Source organism: Solenopsis invicta, chromosome 6, assembly GCF_016802725.1.
Source record: "Solenopsis invicta isolate M01_SB chromosome 6, UNIL_Sinv_3.0, whole genome shotgun sequence".
NCBI classification, from domain to species: Eukaryota; Metazoa; Arthropoda; class Insecta; order Hymenoptera; family Formicidae; genus Solenopsis; species Solenopsis invicta.
In genome coordinates, this window is record NC_052669.1 from 17,082,084 (window position 1) to 17,108,662 (window position 26,579).

The 26,579-nt window shown below is 32.0% G+C and overlaps 1 protein-coding gene and 1 long non-coding RNA gene across 2 annotated transcripts in view; one reads left to right on the forward strand and one right to left on the reverse strand.

Moving 5' to 3' along the window:
* The window catches only part of LOC105193636 (titin), a 120,914-nt gene that overhangs the window by 29,330 nt on the left and 65,005 nt on the right, over positions 1-26,579 (forward strand). The window contains 13 exon segments of the mRNA XM_039450365.1: positions 37-2,738; positions 2,833-3,835; positions 3,962-4,360; positions 4,450-4,969; positions 6,193-6,364; positions 6,529-6,715; positions 8,456-8,795; positions 8,889-9,612; positions 9,725-10,063; positions 10,158-10,314; positions 10,416-10,582; positions 11,846-11,975; positions 18,378-24,134. Of these exon segments, the coding sequence (XP_039306299.1) occupies positions 37-2,738; positions 2,833-3,835; positions 3,962-4,360; positions 4,450-4,969; positions 6,193-6,364; positions 6,529-6,715; positions 8,456-8,795; positions 8,889-9,612; positions 9,725-10,063; positions 10,158-10,314; positions 10,416-10,582; positions 11,846-11,975; positions 18,378-24,134 (12,597 nt within the window).
* Positions 14,392-17,521, reverse strand: LOC120358012. Its single transcript, XR_005574989.1, has 2 exons — positions 17,343-17,521; positions 14,392-15,149 (listed from the first exon to the last, which is right to left on the reverse strand). It is a non-coding gene; the product is annotated as an uncharacterized LOC120358012 (long non-coding RNA).

Sequence of the window (26,579 nt, forward strand, 5' to 3'; positions counted from 1 at the left end):
TTAATATTGATAAAACCATTGTGCATTGGTATTTAGGTTCACGCTTCCATGTAAGTCATGACTTTGGGTACGTAACGTTAGACATTTTAAAAGTTATCCCTGAAGACTCTGGAGTCTACACTTGCAAAGCGATTAACAATGCAGGAGAGGCAGTATCATCGATTTCGCTGAAAGTAAAAGCACGGTCAGCCATCGATTCTGATAGTATACAAGCGGATGCTTGGCAGAAAATTCAGTTGAAGGAAGCAGAAATGAACAAAGTACCAGAAATGTTTGTTGACACAACGCCGCAACAAGCACCAGTTTTCACTAAACATCTTGAAAGTTTTGACAAACTGGTAGAAGGACAACGCGTCTATTTAGAAGCACAAGTGGAGCCGCGAGCGGATCCCAATTTAAAAGTGGAATGGTTCAAGAACGGTGTATCTCTCCAGACTGGAACCAGGCTTCGTAGTACATTTGATTTTGGTTTAGTAACGTTGTCAATCAATGGACTAAGACCTGATGATTCCGCAATTTACACATGCAAAGCAACTAATCTTTTGGGAGAAGCTGTATCAACCTGTACTTTGAAAATTGCCGATCGTCATTGGTTATTGGGAGATACTTTACATCCTGACGCTCTACCAAAAATCGATATTTTGGAGCAACCTCAAATATTTTCAACCGAACAACCGGAACCTACTTACGAAGAACCAGTTTTCATCACTCATTTAAATAATGTGGAGTGCATTGAAGGTGATAACGCTCACTTTGAGTGCAATGTAGAACCATCGAAAGATCCGACCATGAAAATTGAATGGTTCTTAAACAGTAAACCTTTGCCGACCGGTGCGAGATTTAAAAGCACCTATGATTTTGGTTACGTAGCTTTGGATTTGACTCATGCTTACGAAGAAGATTCTGGAGTAATTACCGTTAAAGCCACAAATTCGAAAGGTAGTGCACAGACATCTGGTACTTTAAAATGCACCAGTAAACAAAACATTTATCTTCAAACACAACATCCACAAGGAGAAATTGGATTAGAAAGAGTTAAAGAAGTCGAGGATGCTTATATATCGAAATCCAAGAGACCAGAAGATGCTCCTGAACATGAATATCCCAAACCAATTTGGACGGTGCCTCTCGGGCCTGAATTTAAACTGGGAGAATCTGAACCGTTACATTTAGAAGGACAAGTCGAGCCAAAGGATGATCCCAATCTAAAAATCGAGTGGTACTTTAACGGAAAACCTTTAGAACATGGTTCACGCTTTAAAATGACTAGTGATTTTGGATTTGTCACTTTGGATTTAACGGATGTTTATGAGCGTGACTCTGGTATTTATACTTGCAAGGCCTATAACAAAGCAGGCGAAGCTTTTACTTCAACAACAATTTATTGTTCCACAAAGGAAAATATTATAGAAAAGTCACAGCATCCTAAAGGTAAGGAAGGTCTCGAAGCAATCCAAGATCTGGAAGAATCTTTGAAACGGCAAGAAGGAATTCCTCCTGGAGAAGAAGAAGGTCAACCACCAATGTTTACTTCACAATTTGAGAATCTGACCAATCTCTCAGAAGGAGAGATCGCTCATTTTGAAGCATCTCTTATCCCTACTGGTGATCAAACTATGGTGGTTGAATGGTTCTATAATGGCAAATCTTTAGAAGCTGGTCACCGCATAAGAACTGTTTATGCTTTCGGAATGGTTGTTCTTGAAGTTCTCGGTACTAAAATAGAAGATTCGGGGACTTACACTTGCAAAGCTACCAACAAATGGGGTAAAGCAGAAATTAGTGTACAACTAGAATGTATCGACAAGTCCAAGGGACAGAAACCTAAATTCACGACACAGATTCAATCTTTGGAAGGTTTAAAGGATGGTCAATCAGCTCACTTTGAGTGTACTCTAATCCCAGTAGGTGATCCTCATATGAAAGTCGAATGGTTCCACAACGGAAAGCCTCTACGGCATTCGTCACGTTTTAAGATGGTCTCTGACTTTGGCTTTGTAGTTATGGATATTGCCGGTGTGATGTCTCATGACACCGGAGAATATGTTTGCAAAGCTAGCAATAAGTACGGCGAAGATTATACAAAAGCCACAATCAATTGTTTTGGAAAGAGCGGAGTTTATTTAGATTCTTTGCAACCGGATTCTCTTGCTAGAATCCGAGAACTCGAAAGTTATACCGGAGGGCAAGCAACTATACCTACAACTCCTGTCGCTGAACCACCGAAATTTATTACGCAAATCGCTGACATTACAAAACTAATGGAAGGACAGTCCGCCCACTTTGAGGCCAGACTAATCCCAGTGAACGATCCTGATTTAAAAGTCGAATGGTATTACAATGGCAAGAAACTTCCTCACGGCCATCGATATCGGACTTTCCATGATTTTGGTATCGTTATTCTGGACCTACTCTATTGTTATGAAGAAAACTCTGGAATTTATGAATGTAGAGCCTTTAATAAGTATGGTGAAGATTCTACAAAAGCAACACTTAAATGTTTCTCCAAAACTAATCTCATTTTGGAATCGCAACTTCCGAAGGGCATGGAAGGTGGTCTAGAAAAAATTCAAAATCTTGAAGATTCAATGATACGTACAAAAGACGAAAAAGTTGTAGAAGAACGTGGCAAGGCTCCTATGTTTACTGTGCCTTTAAGTAATATCGATGGTCTACGAGAAGGAGAAAGTGCGCATTTCGAAGCACGAGTAATTCCTACGGACGATCCAAAATTAAAGGTAAATTAAATTTCTTTGAATTTTAACCTTTTTATTATATGCAAGTAGAGTGATGTACATATTTTGATAAACATTATATTGTTTTCTTTGATAGGTCGAATGGTTTTGGAATGGTAAACCATTGCGAACAGGATCTCGCTTCCGCACTTTCTGCGATTTTGGTTTTGCCATTTTAGAAATCTCTCCTATTTATCCTGAAGATTCCGGCGAATATAGTTGTAGAGCAACAAATGATTATGGTGAGGCGGTGACAACGTGCACGATGAAATGTACAGGCAAACGTAGCATTATTTTGGAATCTCAGTTACCCAAAGGTATGGAGAGTACGATTGATAAGATTGCCGAATTAGAAGGACTTGGAGCTGTTCCGGGTCAAATCAGCCCTGAGGATGATACTGGTAGACCGCCAGAATTTATTACGACTCCTTCCGATTTAACTTTGGCAGAAAATTCTCTTGCTCATTTTGAATGTCGTCTACAACCAATTAACGATTCTAGTATGAGAGTCGAATGGTTCCACAACGGCAAGCCTCTTCTCGCTGGTAGTAGAGTCAAAACAATTCATGACTTTGGTTTTGTCATTTTAGAAGTTGCAAATTGTTATCAACGCGATTCCGGTTTATATACTTGTAAAGCCACCAATCGTCATGGTGAAGCCACAGTATCATGTAAGCTTCAAGTTCGTGGACGTCAAGGTATCATTCTGGAACCTCAATTACCAAGTAATTTTAAAACTGGTACAGAAAGTATTCAAAAATTGGAAGAGTCTTTGTATAAAAAAGACGAGATATTGGCAGAGGAAGAAACACCGAATCCACCGAGATTCGTTGTCGAACTTAAAGATATCGAAGTGGAAGAAGCTGGGCCAAGTCATTTTGATTGTAGAGTTGAGCCTGTGAGTGATTCTACTATGCGTATTGATTGGTTTCACAATGGTCGACCATTTGCAACAGGCTCTCGGGTTCATCAAATTAATGATTTTGGATTTATTTCATTGGATATGTCATACACGTATGCACGAGACAGCGGCGAATATGTCTGTAGAGCTACTAATAAATGGGGTAGTGCTACCACTAAGGCCACTATTACTTGCAAATGTAAGTTACGCGACTTAATATTTTTAGCTTAATAATAGCTATACTTATTTACATCTTAACTTACTATTATAGAGTAAAACAAAAATAATCTTTTATTTTTTCTGTCTTTTTTCCTCTCACTCATAGCTAAGAAAACAATAGATTTTGACTCTCAATTACCAATGGGAATGAGCGGCGAAAAACTAAAAGAACTAGAGCGAGGACCGGTTTCTCAAGCTCCTGTAGAAGAAGCACCGCGACAACCTCCTCATTTCATTACACAAATCCAATCGACAACTATCGACGAAGGTGAATCCATCAGATTCGAATGCCGTGTAGAACCTAAAGAAGACCCGAATCTACGCATCGAATGGTACAGAAATGGTAAATTGATACCTGCTGGGCACAGATATAGAACGGTTTACGATATGGGATTTGTGTCGATGGACATTTTATACGTATATCCCGAGGATTCCGGTGAATACGTTTGTAAAGCTATCAATGATCTTGGAGAAGATACTACTCGAGCTGCTGTATCTTGCAAGAGTATGTTATAAAATTTTTATCAATTTTTAATTTTTAAGCCAAATTAGCTCTATCAAAACGGACTCATCAAATAAATATATTTTTCACAGAATTACCAAGCATCATTCTACAAAACCAAGTACCAAAAGGTATGAAAAAATCTGAGGCCTTGATGCAGATGGAAGCAACAATTAAAAAATATACTTCGGAAATTCATTTAACCGAAGATGATTTATACGATGCGGATAAAAAGCAACCGCCTCGTTTTGTCACGCAGATTCAAGATCAGACCGAGCTTGTTGAAATGAATAGTACCAAATTCGAATGTCAGTTGGCACCTGTGGGTGATCCAAACATGAAAGTCGAATGGTTTTTCAATGGGAAACCATTACCCCATAAGAATCGATTTACCCCTATTTACGATTTTGGCTATGTAGCTATGAACTTTGGTTGGGTCTATCCAGAAGATAGTGGCGAGTATCTATGCAGAGCTACAAATCTTTATGGAATGGATGAGACTAGAGCTATAATAAAAACTGCGGGAAAACCAGGAATTATCTATGAGTCTCAACTTCCAAAAGGCATGAAGAGTATCGAGAAGATTAGAGAAATGGAAGCTGCATGGCAAATGTAAGATATTATTTTGTTTTTTATTTGTATAAGAAAAACAATTTCTTCAAATAATAAAATTAATAACATGCATATACCTAATAGGAACAGATACGTGAAATCTATGTATTTTTCATTTGAAATATCCAAGTAGAATTTACGTTACCAGTCGAGTAGACAATCCACTCAATAATGGCACAAATTAGTCAGAATATCTTTTCTATTCTTTTATGCAAAAAAAAATTGTTTTTCACAGACAATGCTTTCATTTTTATCATCAGTATAGTCTCCGCCTCGTCTAATGATCTCTCATCGGTCTAAGAGAATGTGTAAAAATGGTCAATTTTTACTCCAAAACGAGAAGTAAAATTTGTATGTTTTTTTATAGTTTTTCAGCTGTAGAATCAAAGTTAAAATAGAGAAAAAAAACGAACTCAAACTTATTTTTCATTACTACGTAAGCGTACACGCACACGTATAAACGATATGCAAAATGTGATCGCTTAACCTCCCCGTGGTGTACATCGAGTAACGCTGATTTCGACAGTATTAGTGGTATTGACATTAAGGGTTAATTATAATGTTACTAAAATGACAATTAAATTGTCATTAAAGGTCCGTTTATAAGGATAAATTTTAAGCATGTACAGTTAAAGTGCTTGGGTTTTCAGACTAAGATTTAAGAATCTGAATCTTGGTTAAAGTACAAAATTAGGCACACGGGCAAATTTTTAGTCTTTTACTCTAGAGGATGTGAATTTCTTAACGCAAATTGGTATCTCCTGTTTATATCTCTGTTAAATTTTATCAATAACTTTACGTAAATCATATATATTAAAATTTAGTATTTACATAGAATTCACGTCAAAGGTTAGAAAAAAATTTATATTGATTTAGAAATGAAACACAATGATACATTCATGTAGATGTCATGTTGATAAATTTCTGTTTACATAGTCCATAAAACATATATGTGGATGTAACATGGAATCCACGTATATTTTTTTATTTAGTAGCATCTATTTTTCTTTTAAAGAAAAATGCTAAAGAAAACATTGTTTTCAAAAAAAAAAAAATGTTTTCCGAGTACTAGATGCATTTCTCCATATTATGGCAAAAAAGATTATTGTGGTACTGTGTGTGTATGTGTGCGTGTACGTATGCGTGTGCGTGTGCGCGTGCGCGCGTGTGTGTGGGGGGGAGGGTATTACATTTTACTAAAAATATTTATTTTTACTGTATAGTGTACCTGAAGAAGAAGGTGAACAAGAAAAAGTTCGTTCCGCGCCTATTTTTGTGAGCAAACCAGAACCGGTAACCGTTGAAGATGGTGATTGGTCTAGATTCTGTTGTCGAGTCACTGGATACCCAAGGCCTCGTGTTATGTGGATTATCAATGGACATACGGTAGTCAATGTAAGTTTCAAAACACCACTTCTGATATGTGTATAAAATAATGTCGACATGTTAATGTGAATACACACACACACACACACACACACACACACACACACACACACACACACACACACACACACACACACACACATTATATTACTCTTATTTCCTTTTTCTCGCAGGGATCTCGATATAAACTAACATACGATGGTATGTACCATCTGGATATACCAAAGACTAGACAATATGATCATGGTAAAGTGGAAGTAATTGCAAGAAGTTCTGTTGGTGAAGCACGTACGGAAACGACTCTAACAGTCAAGCAGCGAAGCGACGATTACCGTGGTGTATTGAAAAATTCACCAAGGCGTAAGTTTTTATTTCAACTATCATACACATATACGTTCGTGAATTCTTCGAGTTTTATAATAAAATAATACTTTTATAGAATAATAAATACTTTTATAAACATTTTTGTTACAATAAAATTGTAAATGTGTAAATTATACACATAAAAGGAATATGAATATGAAGAACGATAAATTCAATTAATAACTCTGTAACGGTTTTGAAAAGTATTACGAAGAATTCATGCATAGTATAACAATTTAATCGAGTTATAACGTTAGAGATATATCACATGTGAAAATAAAAATGAATGATTGCAAGCCTCCAATAATGATTCGCGAGAGGCGAGCGATTGGAAAGTACCAAGAAATCGAAACACACAGTACATAATATATATCGATATGACACATGCATACTATTCGAATACAGAAAACACTCTAAACCGTTTGTACATAAATGATCCTTTCCTTCCCGCTTTCCACATTTGGCACTCCCAAGTCATAAAAATTACCTCAAATGCAACAGCTTCTTCTGCTTCTCTTTCTTCTTCGTCATGGTTGGAAATATCGACAGGAATATTAAAGCGATATCGTCTTAGATCAAAGGTATCGTGTGTATCTCTCACATCAATATTCAGGTATGAAAAATATAATTGTCGGAAAAATATTAGTATTGTTTTATATTTTATTAATGTTTCTTTTTTCATATATACGCTCATATATTGTTGCGCTGGAGAACACGGGTTTATTGCTCACTAGTGTAAATTTCTTTCAACTAACTTCAACTTGTTGATATAATGTATCTTACACTTATATTTATCTTTTAATCTGTATTTAAAATATTTATTTGATATTTATTTTTATTTACATTGTATTATAGGCATTTTACTAATTTTTCTCGGTTAAAGCAATTTATATTAGGTATTGTTTATGAAAGTGTAAATATCGAGCATTTCCGTATCTCTCAATATTGCGCAATCAATATAATTTAATCCTAATCCTTATCATGTGTTTAATTTGTTGTTTCTCTTGTGTTTTTGTTCTTTTGGTTTTTTTTTCTTTTTTTTTCTTTTTTGATTTGCATCTCCTATATTATCTATCCTTTGATGCCTCGCACGTAGCGAGTGATTGTATGTTAAAACGTCGTTAATTCGTCGGGAAAGAAGCAAAGTTCGACGAATTATGCCAAATTATTTAGTTAGTCAGACGGAGAAATGATATAGTTCAACAGATTTAGCTGTCTTTATAGTTTAAATTTAAAAAAAAGCCCTTCTTATAACGCGAAGGAGAGCACGCTCGTAAGAAACAAATGATTTAATTTAACTTTAGTGTTCCCGATAATAGTTTTTTGGTAAAATAATTTCAGTTATATATTAACAATTCGAATTTTCCATACCTAGCTCAATCCCTATTATCGATCATCTAAGTGTCGTCGATATTTGTTGCATTGTCGTTTACGTACTGTGTCTTAAATATCGTGATCTTCGGTTAGATATTCTTGTTTCTTGATTGAGAAACAAAACGTTGCTTGAATGAATTATTTGAATTCGATCTTGTAATAAATTGTAATACAAACAATTCGTTATATTTTTGAGCAAAAATATATAAAAATTTATGTGAACGCTAATATATACTTACAAAAATACCTCACTAAGGAAAGTTGTATTCGTTACCAAAATTAAACTAATCGATATGTTCGTACGCATTCTTTTTTAATGCGAAATACATGAGAACACACAGATATCATGTATTATTTCTTTAGCCTGGTACGATTATGGATTAACACAATACCAGTCCGAGCGGCAAAACACAGAATTGGAACGCGTATTCGATGAACGCCACCAAAGTGTCTCCCAAGGAATTGAAATTGCCACAGAGCATCTTGGCTCTAAAGTTATCAAAGAACCTGAAACTGAATGGCAGAAATCCGTCAAAAATAAGAAAAATGAAGTTTATTACAACAAATTAATGAATCTCGAAGAGGAACAAATGCTCAAAGAGTCCAGATTAAGAGAAGCTTCGCATCAATTCGCTATTCCCGGCGACAAAGTTGTTGCACATTCTTTAGCAAAGGGAATGGCTCAAAAGTATGAAGAAAGTTTGTAAGTATTATAGCCAATATTTAATAACATTGCCAACATATACTTAAATATTTTATGATAACAATTACTCATCACTAATTTCTTGTTATTTAGGGAAGATCAACCTCAACAAGAACCAACGCAACCACCTCCTAAATACGTAAAAAAACCATTTGTTACTGAGGTAGATATAGACACAGAACGTGTTAAATCCACAGGAAAATATCCTCCAGGACCGTCTGAATCTACAGTTCATGGTCGTGAAGTTCATGTCGCTAAACAAAAACAAACACAAAAGGAAATTAAGGATGACGTAGAAATAACAAGAAAAATTACAGCAACAGAGACTACAGAAGTAGAACACAAAGCAAAGACGCAAGAACGCGTGGTACAAGGTCAAGTCAAACCTGCCAAACCGCCCATTTTTACGAAGAAAATTCAACCTTGTAGAGCATTTGAGCAAGAACAGGCCAAGTTTGAGGTAGAATTTGATGGCGATCCATTGCCGACCATCAAATGGTATCGCGAAGATTTTCCTATTCAAAACTCAGCCGATCTTCAAATTTATACCTTCAGTACCAAGTCGGTGTTAATTATCAGACAAGTTTTTATGGAAGATTCTGGTGTCTTTTCCGTCATTGCTGAGAATAGAGGAGGCAAAGCCAAATGTAGTGCTAATTTAGTGGTAGAGGAACGTAGAAGGCAGCCTGGTCGAGGCGGTGCGGTACCACCCAGCTTTTTATCCACAATCCAACCTGCTTCTGTTATTACTGGACAACTCGCCAGATTCGATGCCAAAATTACCGGTACTAAACCTCTAGATGTTTATTGGCTCAAGGTAAAGAATATGAGATATTCATATATGTACTATAAATTTATCACTTTAATTTTATGCATATAATATAAAAAATTTGAATCAATTTAAATTTAAATACCTTTTTTTATTGTAGAACGGTAGAAAAATAATAACAGATATCCGTTATAAAACTTTGGAAGAAGACAATATTTACACACTTCTGATCCTGGAGACAGTACCAGATGACATTGGCAAATATGAATGTGTTGCGATTAACAGCGCCGGAGAAGCACGTTGCGAAGCGGAATGCACTGTTCGCGGACCTCAATCTCCAACAAAGACTGCAAAACCTACAACACCAACAATAGAAAAAGCGCCAACTGTTCTAGAACCATTAAGGGATCAAACTATTAAAGAAGGAACTTCCGTCGCTTTCGCCTGCAAGATCACAGGAAAGCCTACTCCTACTATACAATGGAAAAAAGCCGACAAGGTATTCAGCGCTACAATAATTATTTTCACAGTAATAAGTTATTCAAATAATTTTTTAATAATTTTACTCGTGAATGCTTATCACATTTGCATAGGTAATCAAACCGTCAAAGTACTTCCAAATGCAAAAAGAAGGCGATTTCTGTACTCTAAAGATTTCTGAAGCCTTTCCCGAAGATGAAGGTGTTTATAAATGTATCGCTAAAAACCCCGCTGGCGAGATTACGACATCTGCCAATCTCAGAGTTCTTGGTAAGATAAAAAAAAAGAGAATTCAATGTCAATTTTTTAAATATTGTTTTATCAACATATCATATAAAATTAACGCAACATTTTTCCTTGCTTTCAATTAGCACCCGATACAGGTGATGTCCTGCCAAAATTGACACCTTTGAAGGATCAAATAGTGGTAGAAGGACAGCCAGCTCAATTTAAGACTCAAGTGAGTCCAACAAAGCCTAAACCAACAATTCAATGGTATCGAGAGAGTGCCTTGATTCCACAATCACCGGATTTCCAGGTAAATATCTTACTACTGTTTTCTTGCTTTAGTGATTTTTCTCAGAATTTTTCATATATTTTTTAGAATTTTTTCATATTTTAAATTTATAAAGATTTTTACAAAAATACTTCAAATTTTTCAGATTTAAAATTTTTTTCAGAAATTATAAAATGAGAAATTTTTACATGTACATATATAAAGAAATTACATATATGAAGATGTTTAGAACAAATGTAGACTTTTTTACATTTTTTCAATTTTTAAAATTTTACAAGGTTTCTTCAGAAATTATAGAATGAAAAATTCTTAGAATAGATATCCATATTTATATTTTACAGATTTTGTACTTTTTTGTTTATCAATTATAGAATAAGAAATTTTAGAATATACCAAAATTTACATATGTAAAGACGTTTAACAAAGACTTTTCATATTTCTTCATAATTACTCTAAAAGTAATCTTTTATTATATGAAATCATACAGTACGCAAAATCGCAGAGAGCTATGGCAATTCTACGTCAATTAAAAGATAACACTGGATAGAATAAAAAACGTAGCATTATTACATTTCTTAATTATGTGTATATTAACAAAATAATAATAATAAACAAAAGTAAAAATCCCAAAAATTGATTTCTAAAATAAAAATAAAGTATACAACAAATTAAACAGAAGATAGACTGAAACAACTAATAATGACAAGATTTTGATGCTGAAATAATATTTCATGTGATTTTTATATACTTCCAATTCATTCGAACTGCGCACCGTTACTTTTGGTTTCAAAAATAACTCTTGAAAATAAACTAAAACGGTATTATTACATAATAAAATTTAAAATTAATTTTAATAATACTGATACTAAACAACCCTAATATTCCTCCATCTTAAAGAAAATAAAACATTTATTGCAAAAAATAAAATAAAATTTTAACACAATACAGCCAATTAAATACTACAACACTAACAGAAATACCTGTGTCTAGTTTAAATTGATCTAAATATCTTTATTTGAGTATTTCAAATATTGTAATCTAAAAAAATCTAAAGAATATTAAAATGTTTTTTAAATATTTCTAAGAAATATTCTAATTAGTATAACAAATCTAAAAAAATTTCTAAGAAACGCTATAAAATTTATACAGTAATTCTAAAAAATTCTGCAAAACTATGTATATAAAAAATTCTGAGAAAAATTCTCACAAGGACATAAAACATCGTAAAACGAAATTCACGTTTATAAACTAATATTCAAGGAAAACATGGCATATCATTTTCAGATGATTCATGAAGGCAACAATGCGGTGTTGCTGATAGCAACCACTTACGAGGAGGATACTGGCACTTTCACTTGCCGCGCTACAACCTCAGCCGGTACCGTAGAAACATCCGCCAAACTCATCGTCAAAAGTAAGAATTGAATCAAAGATATAGATTCGATTGCTAACATGACACGCAGTTGTTCTTATATTATACATCTCCAAGAACTGCCGGAGACGAACGTATACTCGAGACAGTAGCATGATAAATCAATTAACAATAAATAATGTTATTAAATTAATAAGTCTACTATTAAATGTTGAAAAAGATTATAACTTTTTTAGTCTGTTGTACATCTTATACATTGCACTTTCAATTATTACGTAATTCTTTATCTTTCGATATCCGCATAAAAGATAACATTTTGAAGAAATATCTAGCGTATTGTATATTATTAGTTTTCAAGATTTTGAAATAGTTACTTTTTAATAATGCACAACACACTCAAACAAATACAAAACGGATGTTGATGTATGTAGAGTACTCAATTTAAGAATTTGTCTAATACACAATTGATCATTGCTAATGTACCCTTAAGAAAAAGTGTTTTAATAAACTGAAACACTTTATCAGTTCTTTTTCTCAAGGGTATACATCAATTTCTATCTAACGTGTTTATTGCAACTAATATCTTTGTAATATCGTCTCAAGTACAGCCGTCTCCACAAAACGCGATTTGCCATAAATATTCACTCGTATTTTTATTTTTGTGCTTTACTGTTGCCTTCCTCGAAAAAAAAAAAAACATAACCTACCGATCTATCTTGCTAGATTTCTCAACTTCCATTTGAAACAGATGTCCTCTAATAAAAAATGTCGTGCGCGTCCGGGGAGTTTGTACTAACTCGTCATATTTTGAGAATAGCTGTGAGCGAGTGAAACGAGGAATAATTAACAAGTAGTAATTAATAAGTTATTGAAAGACTGCATTACAAAACTATAAACTTCGCATAAAAAATATCTTGAGTTACATCATTCAAGTATGCAAAGATCGATGAAGGTAATGCTGAAATTAAAATATGGTAAAAGCAAAATTAAAATAAAAATTGAAGTTGTTTGTAATGCAATCGATTGGGACAAGCATGATTATTTTTCTTAAGATTAGCATAGATAAATAGAGCGAAACGTCGTTCAATCTGCACCGCTGATACCTTGATTTGCATCTCAGGATAAAAATGTGATGTTAGCAATCTTTCGCAAAAAAAATACTACGAACTTTGTAAATAGATAGTAGAATCAAAAATTTTACGAGATATTTATCACTATCATGAATTTAAAGAAAGAAAGAAAAATAGCGGTGTAACTGCGTGAAATATGTAACTCGTTTACTCGTTCGCTATATAGTCTTGATGTTTATTATAAAAAGTATATCATAAATATATACATATATATATACATATATATATATATATATATATATATATACATATATATGTACTGTTTATTACACAATTTTCTCATTATATATGTACGCTCACACTTTAAAATTTTATATGTATATATATATATATATATTTATTTATTAAAAAATTTACAATAACACACATATACGCACATAAAAATATCATCTAACGCCCTACTAATAAATTATTTATTATTGTACAATGGAAGTCGCAATAAAACCGAATGTTCTAAGTACGTCCAAGTCTCGTTTGTTGCCGTTGTTTCGACAACTATTGCCTCAATTATTAATTTGTTATTAATCTTTGTCGTGAATGACGATTTTAACGTAATCCCTGATAGGAGAACTTTTCAAATAATAATAGATTTTAATTCAAATTGATATAAAACGTATGTAAAATTTATATAATTATTAATACATTTTTTTTTACAAATTTCGCGTTATACGTAAATCATCTAAATTGTTACATGCGATTCTTTCGTAATGAGAAAAAATGATAAAATAAATAATATCATTGGAGGAAAGAAGATAATTGTAACAAAGAATGTTCTTTCGTTAAACTTTTTTTTAAATATGTCGTGTGCGAAAGAAGAAATATACAGCACGTATTTAATATTAGAAAACAAATAATTTATATTAAAAAAAAATTTCAGAATAGATACAAAAATTTCCAATTTTTCTAATTTTTTCTTAATCGAATATTATAGAAGCACATAATTGGAGTTTGATTTAAAATTTCAGCATATTTCCGTAATAAAAATAAAGTTTTTAAAAATATGATAATATTTGCAACTTTATATATATATATATATATATATATATATATATATATATATATAATACATAATAATTTACATCCACCGCTTCTATCGTGTAAAACAAACGTTTCAAGTGAAAAACAGATGGAGTGCCGTGTGCACACTGTGCTAAGCCCTTTTCTTAGGCTATTTTTGAGTACGTGATGTGTATTACATTACCAAGTTATATTTGGCTGCCAGCTCAGAATTCCGCAAAGATTCGTGGACTGCGATGGTTTAGGTCGTTCATCTTTTTGCTTGCAGAAACTTCTAGTTAGAATATAATCTGTTATTAATTTACTTTATATGGTATTTTAAACGCTCTTTTATTTTTTATTATTATACATTTTTTAAATTTTATTACTTAATAAAATTACATAATTCTTAATTTATTATACAGTTTGTATACATCTCACAAAACGTATCACGTGCACACAGATATATGTTCTGGATATATATCTGGGATCTTTAAACCCCATTTTAAAATATTCGAAAATATACAGTATCACTAAGATATTTGTTATAAACTTATATCATACGTGTATGTATGTGTGTGTGTGTGTGTATTTTTTAAATTTGACGTAAATAATTTCAATATTGATTCTTTGTGACCAGTGCTAAATTTTCAACAGGAATTTCAAATATACAATCAAACAAATATTTCAAAATAGCATTTTTTTATTTCTAACTATTTTAGAAATAATAAAGGAAAATTCTTAAAAACTATATGATTTTTATATTTTAAATGCGGTTCATATTATACAGATATTATAAATAAAAAAAGTATATATATAATTATCGATGAATTTTAAATGACCTTGAAGATGGAATGACAGTACTTTTCAAGAGAACAAATGGACACGCTGATTCATCAAGGAGATATTCTTTTCTGTGGTCTATATTTATCTTTGATTTCAAATCGCCACCTTCGCTTGATGCTTCGTCAGCACAGTAATTTCGGAGGAAACTGGCCGAGGTAGTTGACTATTTTGGCTCCGTCGCGAACCAGCTGCTAGTGATTCAGTCATGCCAGGAATAATATGGGGAAGAGCGTGTCAGCGTACTCTGTAAAACGAGTAAAAATTATTTTTAGTTATCAGCAACTTGGACTTCAAGATATATTGCATGACGGGCTACGTTGCAATCGTCTAACACAACAGAGAATTCATAATGTCCATCATAATGCGATCGTACTTAGTGCAATCGAAATATTTCATGAAAATAATATGAGTCAATAATAGACTAAAGTCTTGAAAAGCTATTCTATAATTTTGTTTTATTTACTCTACTTGATAATTATCAAAATAAAAATATTAAATCCCAAAGAAAATCATTTACTTCATTTTGAAAATTAGACAAATGACAATACATGGTATGGCTATAAAGATACCAGACTAATTAATTCATAAAAAAGAACAATTTGTTGTAAAAAAACTTGTTGCCCAATTCTTTTACATATACACTTCGTATCTGCGGTAAATTTATTGACACGTGCTTTTAATCGTTCTATACCGTGCTTGAAATCATTTGCTGTAAGCGTATTCAGCACCTCGCTTACATTCTTTTTAATGTCATTATAACGTCTTCCTTTTAACTTCAATTTTAGTGTCAGAAATGAAAAACAATCGCCTAGTGCCAAATCATAGGAACATGAGGGGAGAGAATGATGTAGCACATTTTTATCGACGAGAAAATAATGAATACCGCATTGTCGTGCAACAGAAACAGTTGCCAAGTTTGAACATTCGCATTCATGCTATCCTTTTTGGGAGATATCCCATCACAGTTTGATAAAATGCATCACTGTTTGTCCCTCAGGGATAAATTTTCGATGAATTATCCTCTTGTAAAAATACTACCAGCATCGTTTTCATTCAACATTTTTAAACGTAAAGTTTTTTGGCTTACGGTGATTTTTTTCCTAGCCGTACGAGACAGTATTTAGTATGTTTGTCGAATCATTTCTACTGTTTCAGATACCTATTCCACTTTTATTAAGTTTATCACAAAACTTATTGAATTTCACACGACATTGCGTTATTTTTCTGGAATTGCAATGACAACGACAAAAAACAAGTCACTGATAAACAATCACGACATAAATTACTGAAATTTGACAAACTATTAGAAGAAAGGTTCATACTATAAGATTCAGTAGTTACACGTCTGATAACGTCATTTGTTCTACAGAAAATCAGTCTGGGAACTTTAGAGCCATATTATATTGTTGCTTTGCATTTTTTTATCTATCTGGGTAATAAAAATAAAGAATAAAACGTTTATTCATGAATATAAAAATATATTATTATATCAGTATCACTGACTGATAATGTGATATTGCTACTTATATAAACTTATTATAAGAAAGCTTATGTAAAAGTAATCTTTCTTAATTAATATAAACTTATTTGACGTTAAAAAAGTCGATACATAATGTACTATATTTTAAATATATATTCAAAATATAGTACATTATGTATCGACTTTTATAATGTCAAATAAGTTTATACGTATAACATAGTTAATACACATATAATGGTTAATATGTTATATTATATATTGAGTAGTTATATAAGATTTACGGGAAAAAACATCCATAACAGAAAACAAATACGTATCTCTATTTTTTTTAATTTTTTATGTAATTATACTAATTGTAAGAATCCAATCTTACTTGATCCTATCTTTATTTTATAAACTTTATATTATCGTATAAAAGATGATAAAATAGTCACTGCTTTTGCATTCTTACTCACTCATAAACATAGTACACTCACATAAAAGTTCAGTTTTGGATTAGCGATCAACATACATTCAACTGTAGGTAGATGTATGGATGAACGTTTTTCAAACAATGGAACGTCATAGCTTTCTCAGTAATTCATTGTATAAATAATTAAATAATAATTGGACTTTACATATGCATATTAGGAATGATAAAAAAAAATTGAGTAAGGAAATGCTTTATATATTTAGGAAGTAAAGTTGAAATATGTCAAAAGAAAATGTGTGTGTAAAAACAAAATAATACTGTGGCTGAAACATTGGCTTGAAATACGCGCGCACGCGTGCGTGTGTGTGTGTGTGTGTGTGTGTGTGTGTGTGTATGCGATTATCAAACAATTCACTATCCATACAATGCACACAATTTCAAATCACTAGAATAGCAAAATGGATGTTCATGCATCTAATTAAAATATAACTACATTTTAATCAATCTTATAAAGAAACTTTTACTGAGATAATATTAGAAACTACTTATTAATCGAATCTTTTCTTTTCAAATATCATTTTCGGTTTATTTCACTGAACAGTGCAATCACTATAACTGTAAGAAGCGACGATTTTGCCCGGCTTTCTTCCGTTCCTTCGTCTTCGACTTCCAAATGATCACTATTACGATTAGATGTAGCATGAAGTAGGGATGTGCGTCTTATATACGTCAAAGATCCCCACCGAGTTACTTCGTGGGAGACTACTTGAGGGATTCTCACAAGCATCGCAAACTCTACTTCAAGTGCACACACATACTTAATAAAATATTTATTACCTGAAATCACTTTTTAACATATCCTCCAAGACATGTTTTTATTATATTAAGAATAATGATATTGCGGCGTTATCCTATCATTGAAATAACATATTTTCTTGTATTTCGGAAAAGAAGTTTCCATACAAACGAGACGTAAATAACAAACTTTCTAAACTCAGACTGTTTAAAAATAACACAAAAAATGTAGAGCCACATTTTTAGATATTTTTAACGTTTTCTCTTTAAAACTGCAATAAGTGCAACAAATTCGTCAGTAAATTTTATTTCCTAATATTGTTGTCAAGTGACATGTACGTATATATGTGTGTATGCGCGTATATATTATATTTTAATGTACTTTGTTAACAATATTACTTAAAAGATGCATATTTCTATAATTGCTTGTTTTAAATGATGCAACTATCACAAGACTACGTACATTTTTGTTATTGTAATATTAAAAAGAACAGACCCATTCTTTGTTATTTAGCGATTACAAAATAAATTTGCAAAAGCGTGCGTGTGCGAGCACGCGCATTTAAATATGTATACAAATACACAAAATATTAAATGTAATTAATTTCACAATAGGTTAATAAATTATTGAGCTGATTAATAGATTTTTCCTTAATTCAATGGCATGTATCGCATAGATATAAACAAAGTCTTTTTCTAATTCAATGTATGTACGTGTGAATAATGTGAAACAAATAATCGAAAACATTCAAATCTTGTAAATTAAATTTTCTATCAACTTGCAGAGAGAAAAGGAGCTCATTATGCGGTTCCGGCGGAAACAAGTGCCAGTATCGATGTAGATACGAAACTTCATCAAGATTTAAAGAAAGATGTAGTTCTGACATCTCTAACTCTCGGCGATGGTTTACCACTTGAAGCACAACCTAGCGAATTGCTACCTTGGCGAAAAGAACGGTCCCAATCTCGTAATTTAATTCCATGGCGAAAAGTACCAACAAAATCAAGAGATTCTTCATTAGATAAACTTCGAGCTTTCGAGAGTCAAATAAAACCATGGACTGAGGAAGAAGTAACTTTGAAGAAAACTCCCCACATTTCTAAGGACGTAACGACAGAAAAGTTGGAAGAAGTTGAGTTGAGGTCGACAAAGATTGAAAAGAAAGACATACATAAACATAGTCCAGAAGAAATTAAATTAAAATCCGTGCCTAAAGGGGCAACAAGGACCATAACTAAAGAACATGTTAGCGACGATACTGGAACTGAATTTTACCAGGAGCAAGAAGATGCTACTTTAATACAAACGTCGCGTCGTTTAGATGAAACTGTTTTGAAAAAAGAGAAACGCGAAAAACCAAGATCATGGACGGAAGATCAAATTAGTTTTAAACAAATAGAACCAAAGACAAAATTAACTACTGAAGTAGAGGTAAAAAGAACTGATTTTCTCGAACAAGAGGACACTTCTTTGATTACAATTTCAAAAGATGAAGAAATACAAAAATCAAGACGAGACAAGCCTATACCAGAATATATAGAACAATCCAAGCCTTGGATAGAAGAAAAAGTTACTTTGAAAAAAGCAAAACCGGAAAGAAAGGAAATACCAAAAGAAATGCTTGAAACCGTTTTGCTGAAACCTTCGCACATAGTACAAAAAGATCTCGAAAAAACAGTTTTAGATAAAACAGATCTAAAACCAGTTTTAAAAGAAAAAGTTACAAAAGAAAAGACAAATATTAGAGAAATTGCTAAAAGTGCTGAATACGTTGAACAAGAAGATACTACATTACTCCAAGTTTCAACTAAAATACACGATGATATTAAAGTAAAACCCGATACAAGCAAAAAAGTAACACAACAAGAAAAAGGTGACGTTAAAGATGTTACAGTATACGATAAAGATGATACTGCTTTACTCAAAATTATATCAGAGAGTGAACCTACAATTAATATTGATAAAAAGAAACAAGACGTAAACAAACAAAAGGAAATATCACAAGAAAAGCTTCAGTCAAAACCATGGACAGAAGAAAAAATAATCTTAAAGAAAATAAAGCCAGAACAAAAAGAAGAAAATAAAGAAACTCTTGAAGAAATATCTTTAAAACCAACCCCAAAGAGAGATAAAATAACACCTAAAAAAGAAACGATAGAGAAAATAGATTTGAAACATGATACAATAAGAAGTACAGACTTGATTGATGTAAAAAAAGAAGAAACCGTACCATATCATGAAGAAGAACATAAAATTGTTATGAAAATGACCAAGGATACTGAATCTAAAAAAGTGAAGAGAGAGAAAAAACCATCTAGAAAAATACCATATGCGGAAGAAGAAGATATTACTATTCTTGGCATTGATAGAACCAATGAAATAATTGAAAAATCTGAAAAAGAAGAAGTACCAGTGCCATGGGTTAGAGGCAAAAAAACAGAGAAAATAAAACCGTCTGAAGCAATTCAATCTGAAACAAAATCAGAAGAGGATAAACCAATGGAACTTTCAAAAGCTCCATGGCGCAGTAAACAACAACCTCAAATTCAAGAAAAAATTTCAGAAAAGGAAAAGGTTGAAGAAATACCGGAAGTGGTCCAATTGAAGCCTGTGAGAAAGATAAAGAAACCTGAAGAAACGAAACCTGAACAAGTTGTATTGAAACCTGTTAAAAAACTTTCTAAAAAAGAAGAAGAATCAAAGGAAGAAATCACATTGAAACCAGTGGATAAGAAAAAAGTTGAAGAAAAACTAGAGGAAGTTCGACTGAAGCCAGTAAGAAAGATAGAGAAACCTGAAAAACCGAAACCTGAACAAGTTGTTCTAAAACCGACTCGAAGACTACCTAAAGAGGAAGAATCAAAAGAAGAAATTACATTAAAATCAGTAAAAAGAGGAAAAGTTAAAGAGAAACCGGATGAGATTCGATTGGCGCCGTGGAGAAAAATAAAACCACCTGAAGAGCCGATACCTGAAAAAGTTGAATTAAAACCTGTTAGAAAACTTTCTAAAGAAGAAGAATCAAAGGATGAAATCACATTGAAACCAGTAGAAAAGAAGAAAGTTGAAGAGAAACCGGAGGAGGTCCAACTGAAGCCAATGAAAAAGACAGACAAACCTGAAGAACCGAAACCTGAACAAGTTGTTCTAAAACCGACTCGAAAATTACCTAAAGAAAAAGAATCAAAGGAAGAAATTACATTAAAACCAGTAAAAAAAGAAAAAGTTGAGGAGAAACCGGATGAGATTCGATTGGCGCCGTGGAGAAAGATAAAGCCACCTGAAGAGCCCACACCTGAACAAGTTGAACTAAAACCTGTTAGAAAATTTTCTAAAGAAGAAGAATCAAAGGAAGAAATCACATTGAAACCAGTGAAAAAGAAAAAAGTTGAAGAGAAACAGGAGGAGGTTCGTCTAAAGCCAGTGAGAAAGATAGAAAAACCTGAAGAACCGAAACCTGAACAAGTTATTCTAAAACCAACTCGAAAACTACCTAAAGAGGAAGAATCAAAGGAAGATATTACATTAAAACCAGTGGGAAAAAAGAAAGTTGAAGAGAAACCGGAGGAAGTTCGACTGAAGCCAGTGAGAAAGATAGAAAAACCTGAGGAACCAAAACCTGAACAAGTTATTCTAAAACCGACTCGAAGACTACCTAAAGAGGAAGAATCAAAGGAAGAAATTACATTAAAACCAGTGGAGAAGAAAAAAGTTGAAAAGAAACCGGAGGAAGTTCGACTGAAGCCAGTGAGAAAGATAGAGAAACCTGAAGAACCGAAACCTGAACAAGTTGTTCTAAAACCGACTCAAAGACTACCTAAAGAAGAAGAATCGAAGGAAGAAATCACATTAAAACCTGTGCAAAAGGAAAAAGTTGATGAGAAACCGGATGAGACTCGATTAGCGCCGTGGAGAAAGATAAAGCCACCTGAAGAGCCGACACCTGAACAAGTTGAATTAAAACCTGTTAGGAAACTTTCTAAAGAAGAAAAATCAAAGGAAGAAATTACGTTGAAACCAGTGGAGAAGAAAAAAGTTGAAGTGAAACCGGAAGAAATCCAACTGAAGCCAGTAAAAAAGATTGACAAACCTGAAGAACCGAAACCTGAACAAGTTGTACTAAAACCTGTTAGAAAACTTTCTCAGGAAGAAGAATCAAAAGAAGAAATTACATTGAAACCAGTGGGAAAGAAGAAAGTTGAAGAGAAACCGGAGGAGGTCCGACTGAAGCCAGTGAGAAAGATAGAAAAACCTGAAGAACCGAAACCTGAACAAGTTGTTCTAAAACCGATTCGAAGACTACCAAAAGAGGAAGAATCAAAGGAAGAAATTACATTAAAACCAGTTAAAAAAGAAAAAGTTGAGGAGAAACCAGATGAGATTCGATTAGCGCCGTGGAGAAAGATAAAGCCACCTGAAGAGCCAATACCTGAAAAAGTTGAATTAAAACCTGTTAGGAAACTTTCTAAAGAAGAAGAATCAAAGGAAGAAATTACATTGAAACCGGTGGAAAAGAAAAAAGTTGAAGAGAAACCGGAGGAGCTTCGACCGAAGCCAGTGAAAAAGATAGACAAACCTGAAAAACCAAAACCTGAACAAGTTGTACTGAAACCTGTTAGAAAACTTTCTCAGGAAGAAGAATCAAAGGAAGAAATCACATTGAAACCAGTAGAAAAGATAAAAGTTGAAAAGAAAACGGAGGAGGTCCGACTGAAACCAGTGAGAAAGACAGACAAACCTGAAGAACCGAAACCTGAACAAGTTGTTCTAAAACCGACTCGAAAATTACCTAAAGAAAAAGAATCAAAGGAAGAAATTACATTAAAACCAGTAGAAAAAGAAAAAGTTGAGGAGAAACCGGATGAGATTCGATTGGCGCCGTGGAGAAAGATAAAGCCACCTGAAGAGCCAACACCTGAACAAGTTGAACTAAAACCTGTTAGAAAACTTTCTAAAGAAGAAGAATCAAAGGAAGAAATCACATTGAAACTAGTAGAAAAGAAAAAAATTGAAGAGAAACCGGAGGAGGTCCAACTGAAGCCAGTGAAAAAGATAGACAAACCTGAAGAGCCGACACCAGAGCAAGTTAAATTAAAACCTATTAGGAAACTTTCTAAAGAAGAAGAATCAAAGGAAGAAATCACATTGAAACCAGTAGAAAAGAAAAAAGTTGAAGAGAAACCGGAGGAGGTTCGACTGAAGCCAGTGAAAAAGATAGAAAAACCTGAAGAACCGAAACCTGAAGAAGTTGTATTAAAACCGATTCAAAGACTACCTAAAAAAGAAGAATCGAAGGAAGAAATCACATTAAAACCTGTGCAAAAGGAAAAAGTTGATGAGAAACCGGAGGAAGTCCAATTGAAACCAGTAAAAAAGATAGCGGAACCCGAAGTACCAAAACCGGAAGAAGTTGTACTGAAACCTGTAAAAAAGCTTAAAAAAGACGAAGTGAAGAAGACTGAAATCATATTAAAACCAATAGAAAAGCAAAAGTCTACTGAAATTGTATTGCAACCTGAAGTAGTGACAGAAATGGTCGATGAATCTATTGAAAAGTCAATAGAGATAACAGAAACTCCTTGGCGACGGAAACGAACAAAGAAAGTTGTTGATTTCAAGGATGAAGTTACAATAGTACCTATTGATCAAGAAGAATCTGTTGCAGAAATTTTTGAAGAAAAAGAAACAATGATAATTAAATCTAAAGATACCGAGGATCTAAGGAAGGTGGAACCCGCGTCTTTACGTAAAGAAGAAAAAGTAACCGAGGAAGTAATTGCAACAAGTGAAGTTTCATGGAGAAAGACGGAACAAGAACGTTCAAAGATAGAAAAAGAGAAAGAAATGATGATAAAGCCCATTGAAAAAATAATAGAATTAGAATCAGAAGGTGAACAACCCAAAGAACATGCATTAATCCTTGTGAAAGATAAAAAATTACCTGAAGAAGTAAAGTTAGTAGATGAAGGAAAAATAACGAAAGAAAAGATCAAAGAAGACAAAGTTATTGAATTAAAAGTTACGGAACAAATAGCAGAAGTCTCAGAAGAAAAAGATCAAGTCATTATTGAATCGATTAAAAGAAAATCTAAGATAAAAGAAAAAATACCCGAAGAAATCACTTCTGATACTATTGAAAAAGAAATTGTAGAAGATGTCAAGTTAGAAGTTAAGACTGATGTCACGCAAGTGGAAGATCGTAAGAGGAAACGTAGACAACATACTCAGGTCGACATAACTATTACAGATAAAGACAAAACTATTGCTCCAAGATTTATTCAGAAGTTACAACCTGTTATCGCTGAATTAGAAAAACCTGCTAAATTTACATGTACCATCATAGGAAATCCATTCCCTGAAATTTCTTGGTATAAAAATGAGCAAGAACTTCATGCAACCGAACAATATACTATGACTATATTTGAGACAACAGCAACTTTAGAAATCACAAAAGTCAAAGAAAAAGATGCTGGAATGTATTCTTGTAGAGCGTCTAATCCGGCTGGCGTGGCAACATCTACTGTCAATCTTGTGATATTCGGTAATAATGTTATTGAATTTGAATTATTTAATTTTTATATTTATTTGAATTTATTTAAATAACATGTATTTAATTATTTGATATTTTTAATTTGGTCTACTAAACATCTATTAGAGTAGAAATATCACGGATTAATGCATATAATCTTTTCGTAAAATTAGTAATCATAAATAGGCATACTTTTTATTACAATGCTTCATGGTCTTAATCAATCATGTTACGTGTTTCTTAAATAGTATGCACTATATCGTATCATTTCTTACGAAAAATGGAATACAAAAGTCCTAATTTTTTTAGTAAAAAAGTCCTGTTTTTTTCTCTAATACTTAATGAAACAGTAATTGCTGAGTAAAGCTCTAAACGCCGTCTTTAATTGAGCGTACGTCAATAAATCGCATACCTAGTAATGGGCATTCTGTCGCTGCGTCAATATACCTTCGAAACTGCTACTAACGTGCAATATTTTTATGTATTCGTTAATAATGCAAAAAACTTTTTTTACTAAAAATCATATTTTTCCCGTCATATAACTTTTTACAGAAAATTTTGACAAAAAATATAACTCTTGCCAAAATGTGTAGGATTATAGTGCTTTCAATAAAATACTATACAATGTAACCTTTTACTTACAAATTAATTTAAATTAATTTTTCTTTGCAAATTTGAAACTCTGTGCGTAGGATAGACATATTATACTTCTTTTATTGATAACTGAATTACACCTTAAATTATTTTTTCTATAATTCTCTCGTAAATATCATGATATAAAATTATTATTACTATGTCATTACATAAATTTAATTCATTAATAAAACTTAATTCATTAATAAAATTTAATTCATTAATAAAACATAAATTTAATTCATTAATAAAACAAAAAAAAATTTTTTTTAGACAATTTTTAAAGTATTTTACATTAGAAAAAGTATCTTTTATGATGTTAAAAAGTAATGGCTTACTATAAAATTCTATTCAATATTATGAAGAAAAAATAAATTGTTTTTATAAATTAAAGAAATTTTCTCTATTTTCTTTTATTTCGAGCATATAATTTGGCACTTATTTGGACATGTAATAAAGTTTTTTTTTTAATCTCCGGAGTAACTAAACGAGAGCATTAGTAAAAAAATTTATTAAATTAGTAGAAAAAGAGTTGTAGAAAAAGTTGAAATATAAGTGTTAACATAAATATAATACTTTCGAAGAAACAAATTATTAAAAAAATAATTTAACATAAAACAAAATTTATTTTTGTATTTTCTATATTTGTATGTTTATAATGAGGAAACTTGTCTTGTTTTTAGTTTTATTATACGTTTCCTTAATATTTCTACATAAAAAGTAGAAATTTTTGAAGAAATTGATTTTCAAAATAATATAAAGTCATCTGTTATAGTTATAAAAAACGATGTTTATGGGAGATTTATAAAAAAAATATAACTTCATATGTAATTCATTTACAAAGTAACAATGAAAAGGTAGTATGTGTACAAAGAAGGCAGAAGGGAGTCGTAAATTGGTGGAATGATGAAATACTGTAATATCTCGTACAATTCATATTGAATTCTAAAAACAAAATTAAAATTACTCGTTACAGTTTATTCAAACATTATAAGATGATTGCTGGTCATTAATGTTCATTATGTTTTTATAAAAAGGTGAATTCAGTTTTGCAGGTGCATACTCTCTATGTAACTTTAAGAAGTATGTTAGATATTACAATAATTTTTTAACTAATCTAGCTTGAAGGCCTTAAATGTAATTGAATGTAATTGCTTCCAAATAATGTAATTGAATTTAATCTGTGCCATAATATGTGTATGAATTCAATATGTAAAGTTATATCATGTAGTAAGAGGGGTCATGAGATGATTATGAATCATTTGCATTACAAGCGTAGGATCACTTTTGCGACTTTACAGTGACATAGCATAATGCTTAGTAGCAGCAAAGAAATTATTTTAAAAAATTAATTTTTAAACTAAAAAAAAATTATTTAAAGAAATTTTTTTTCAAAAAAATATATTCTATACAATGTTTATAAAACTTGTTTTGTAACACTTAGTGTGTAAAATCTACAAAGAACCATTAATTTGTAATTTTTTATAATTAAAAATGCCTTTTGTGATACTAGTTGTTAGTATTCCACAACCTTTCTGCTATCTCACAAATTTTTCTTTTTTTCCCTTTTCAGTAAGTTGTAAATTACGTTTATTCTTTGTACCCGATAAACTACTATCTATAATATAATTGGTAGAATTCTATATATGACTAACAAACTGATATTGATAAGAGTTATGTCGCATTAATATTTATTAAGTTATTTTTAAAAACAAATTCTACCATGTTTTTTATGTAAAAAAGTGCTAAGTTTTGAATTTTCAAAAAAATTTTAATCAATTTTAAACTACAAAGATTACAGGTTTTTTAATGTGAACATTATAA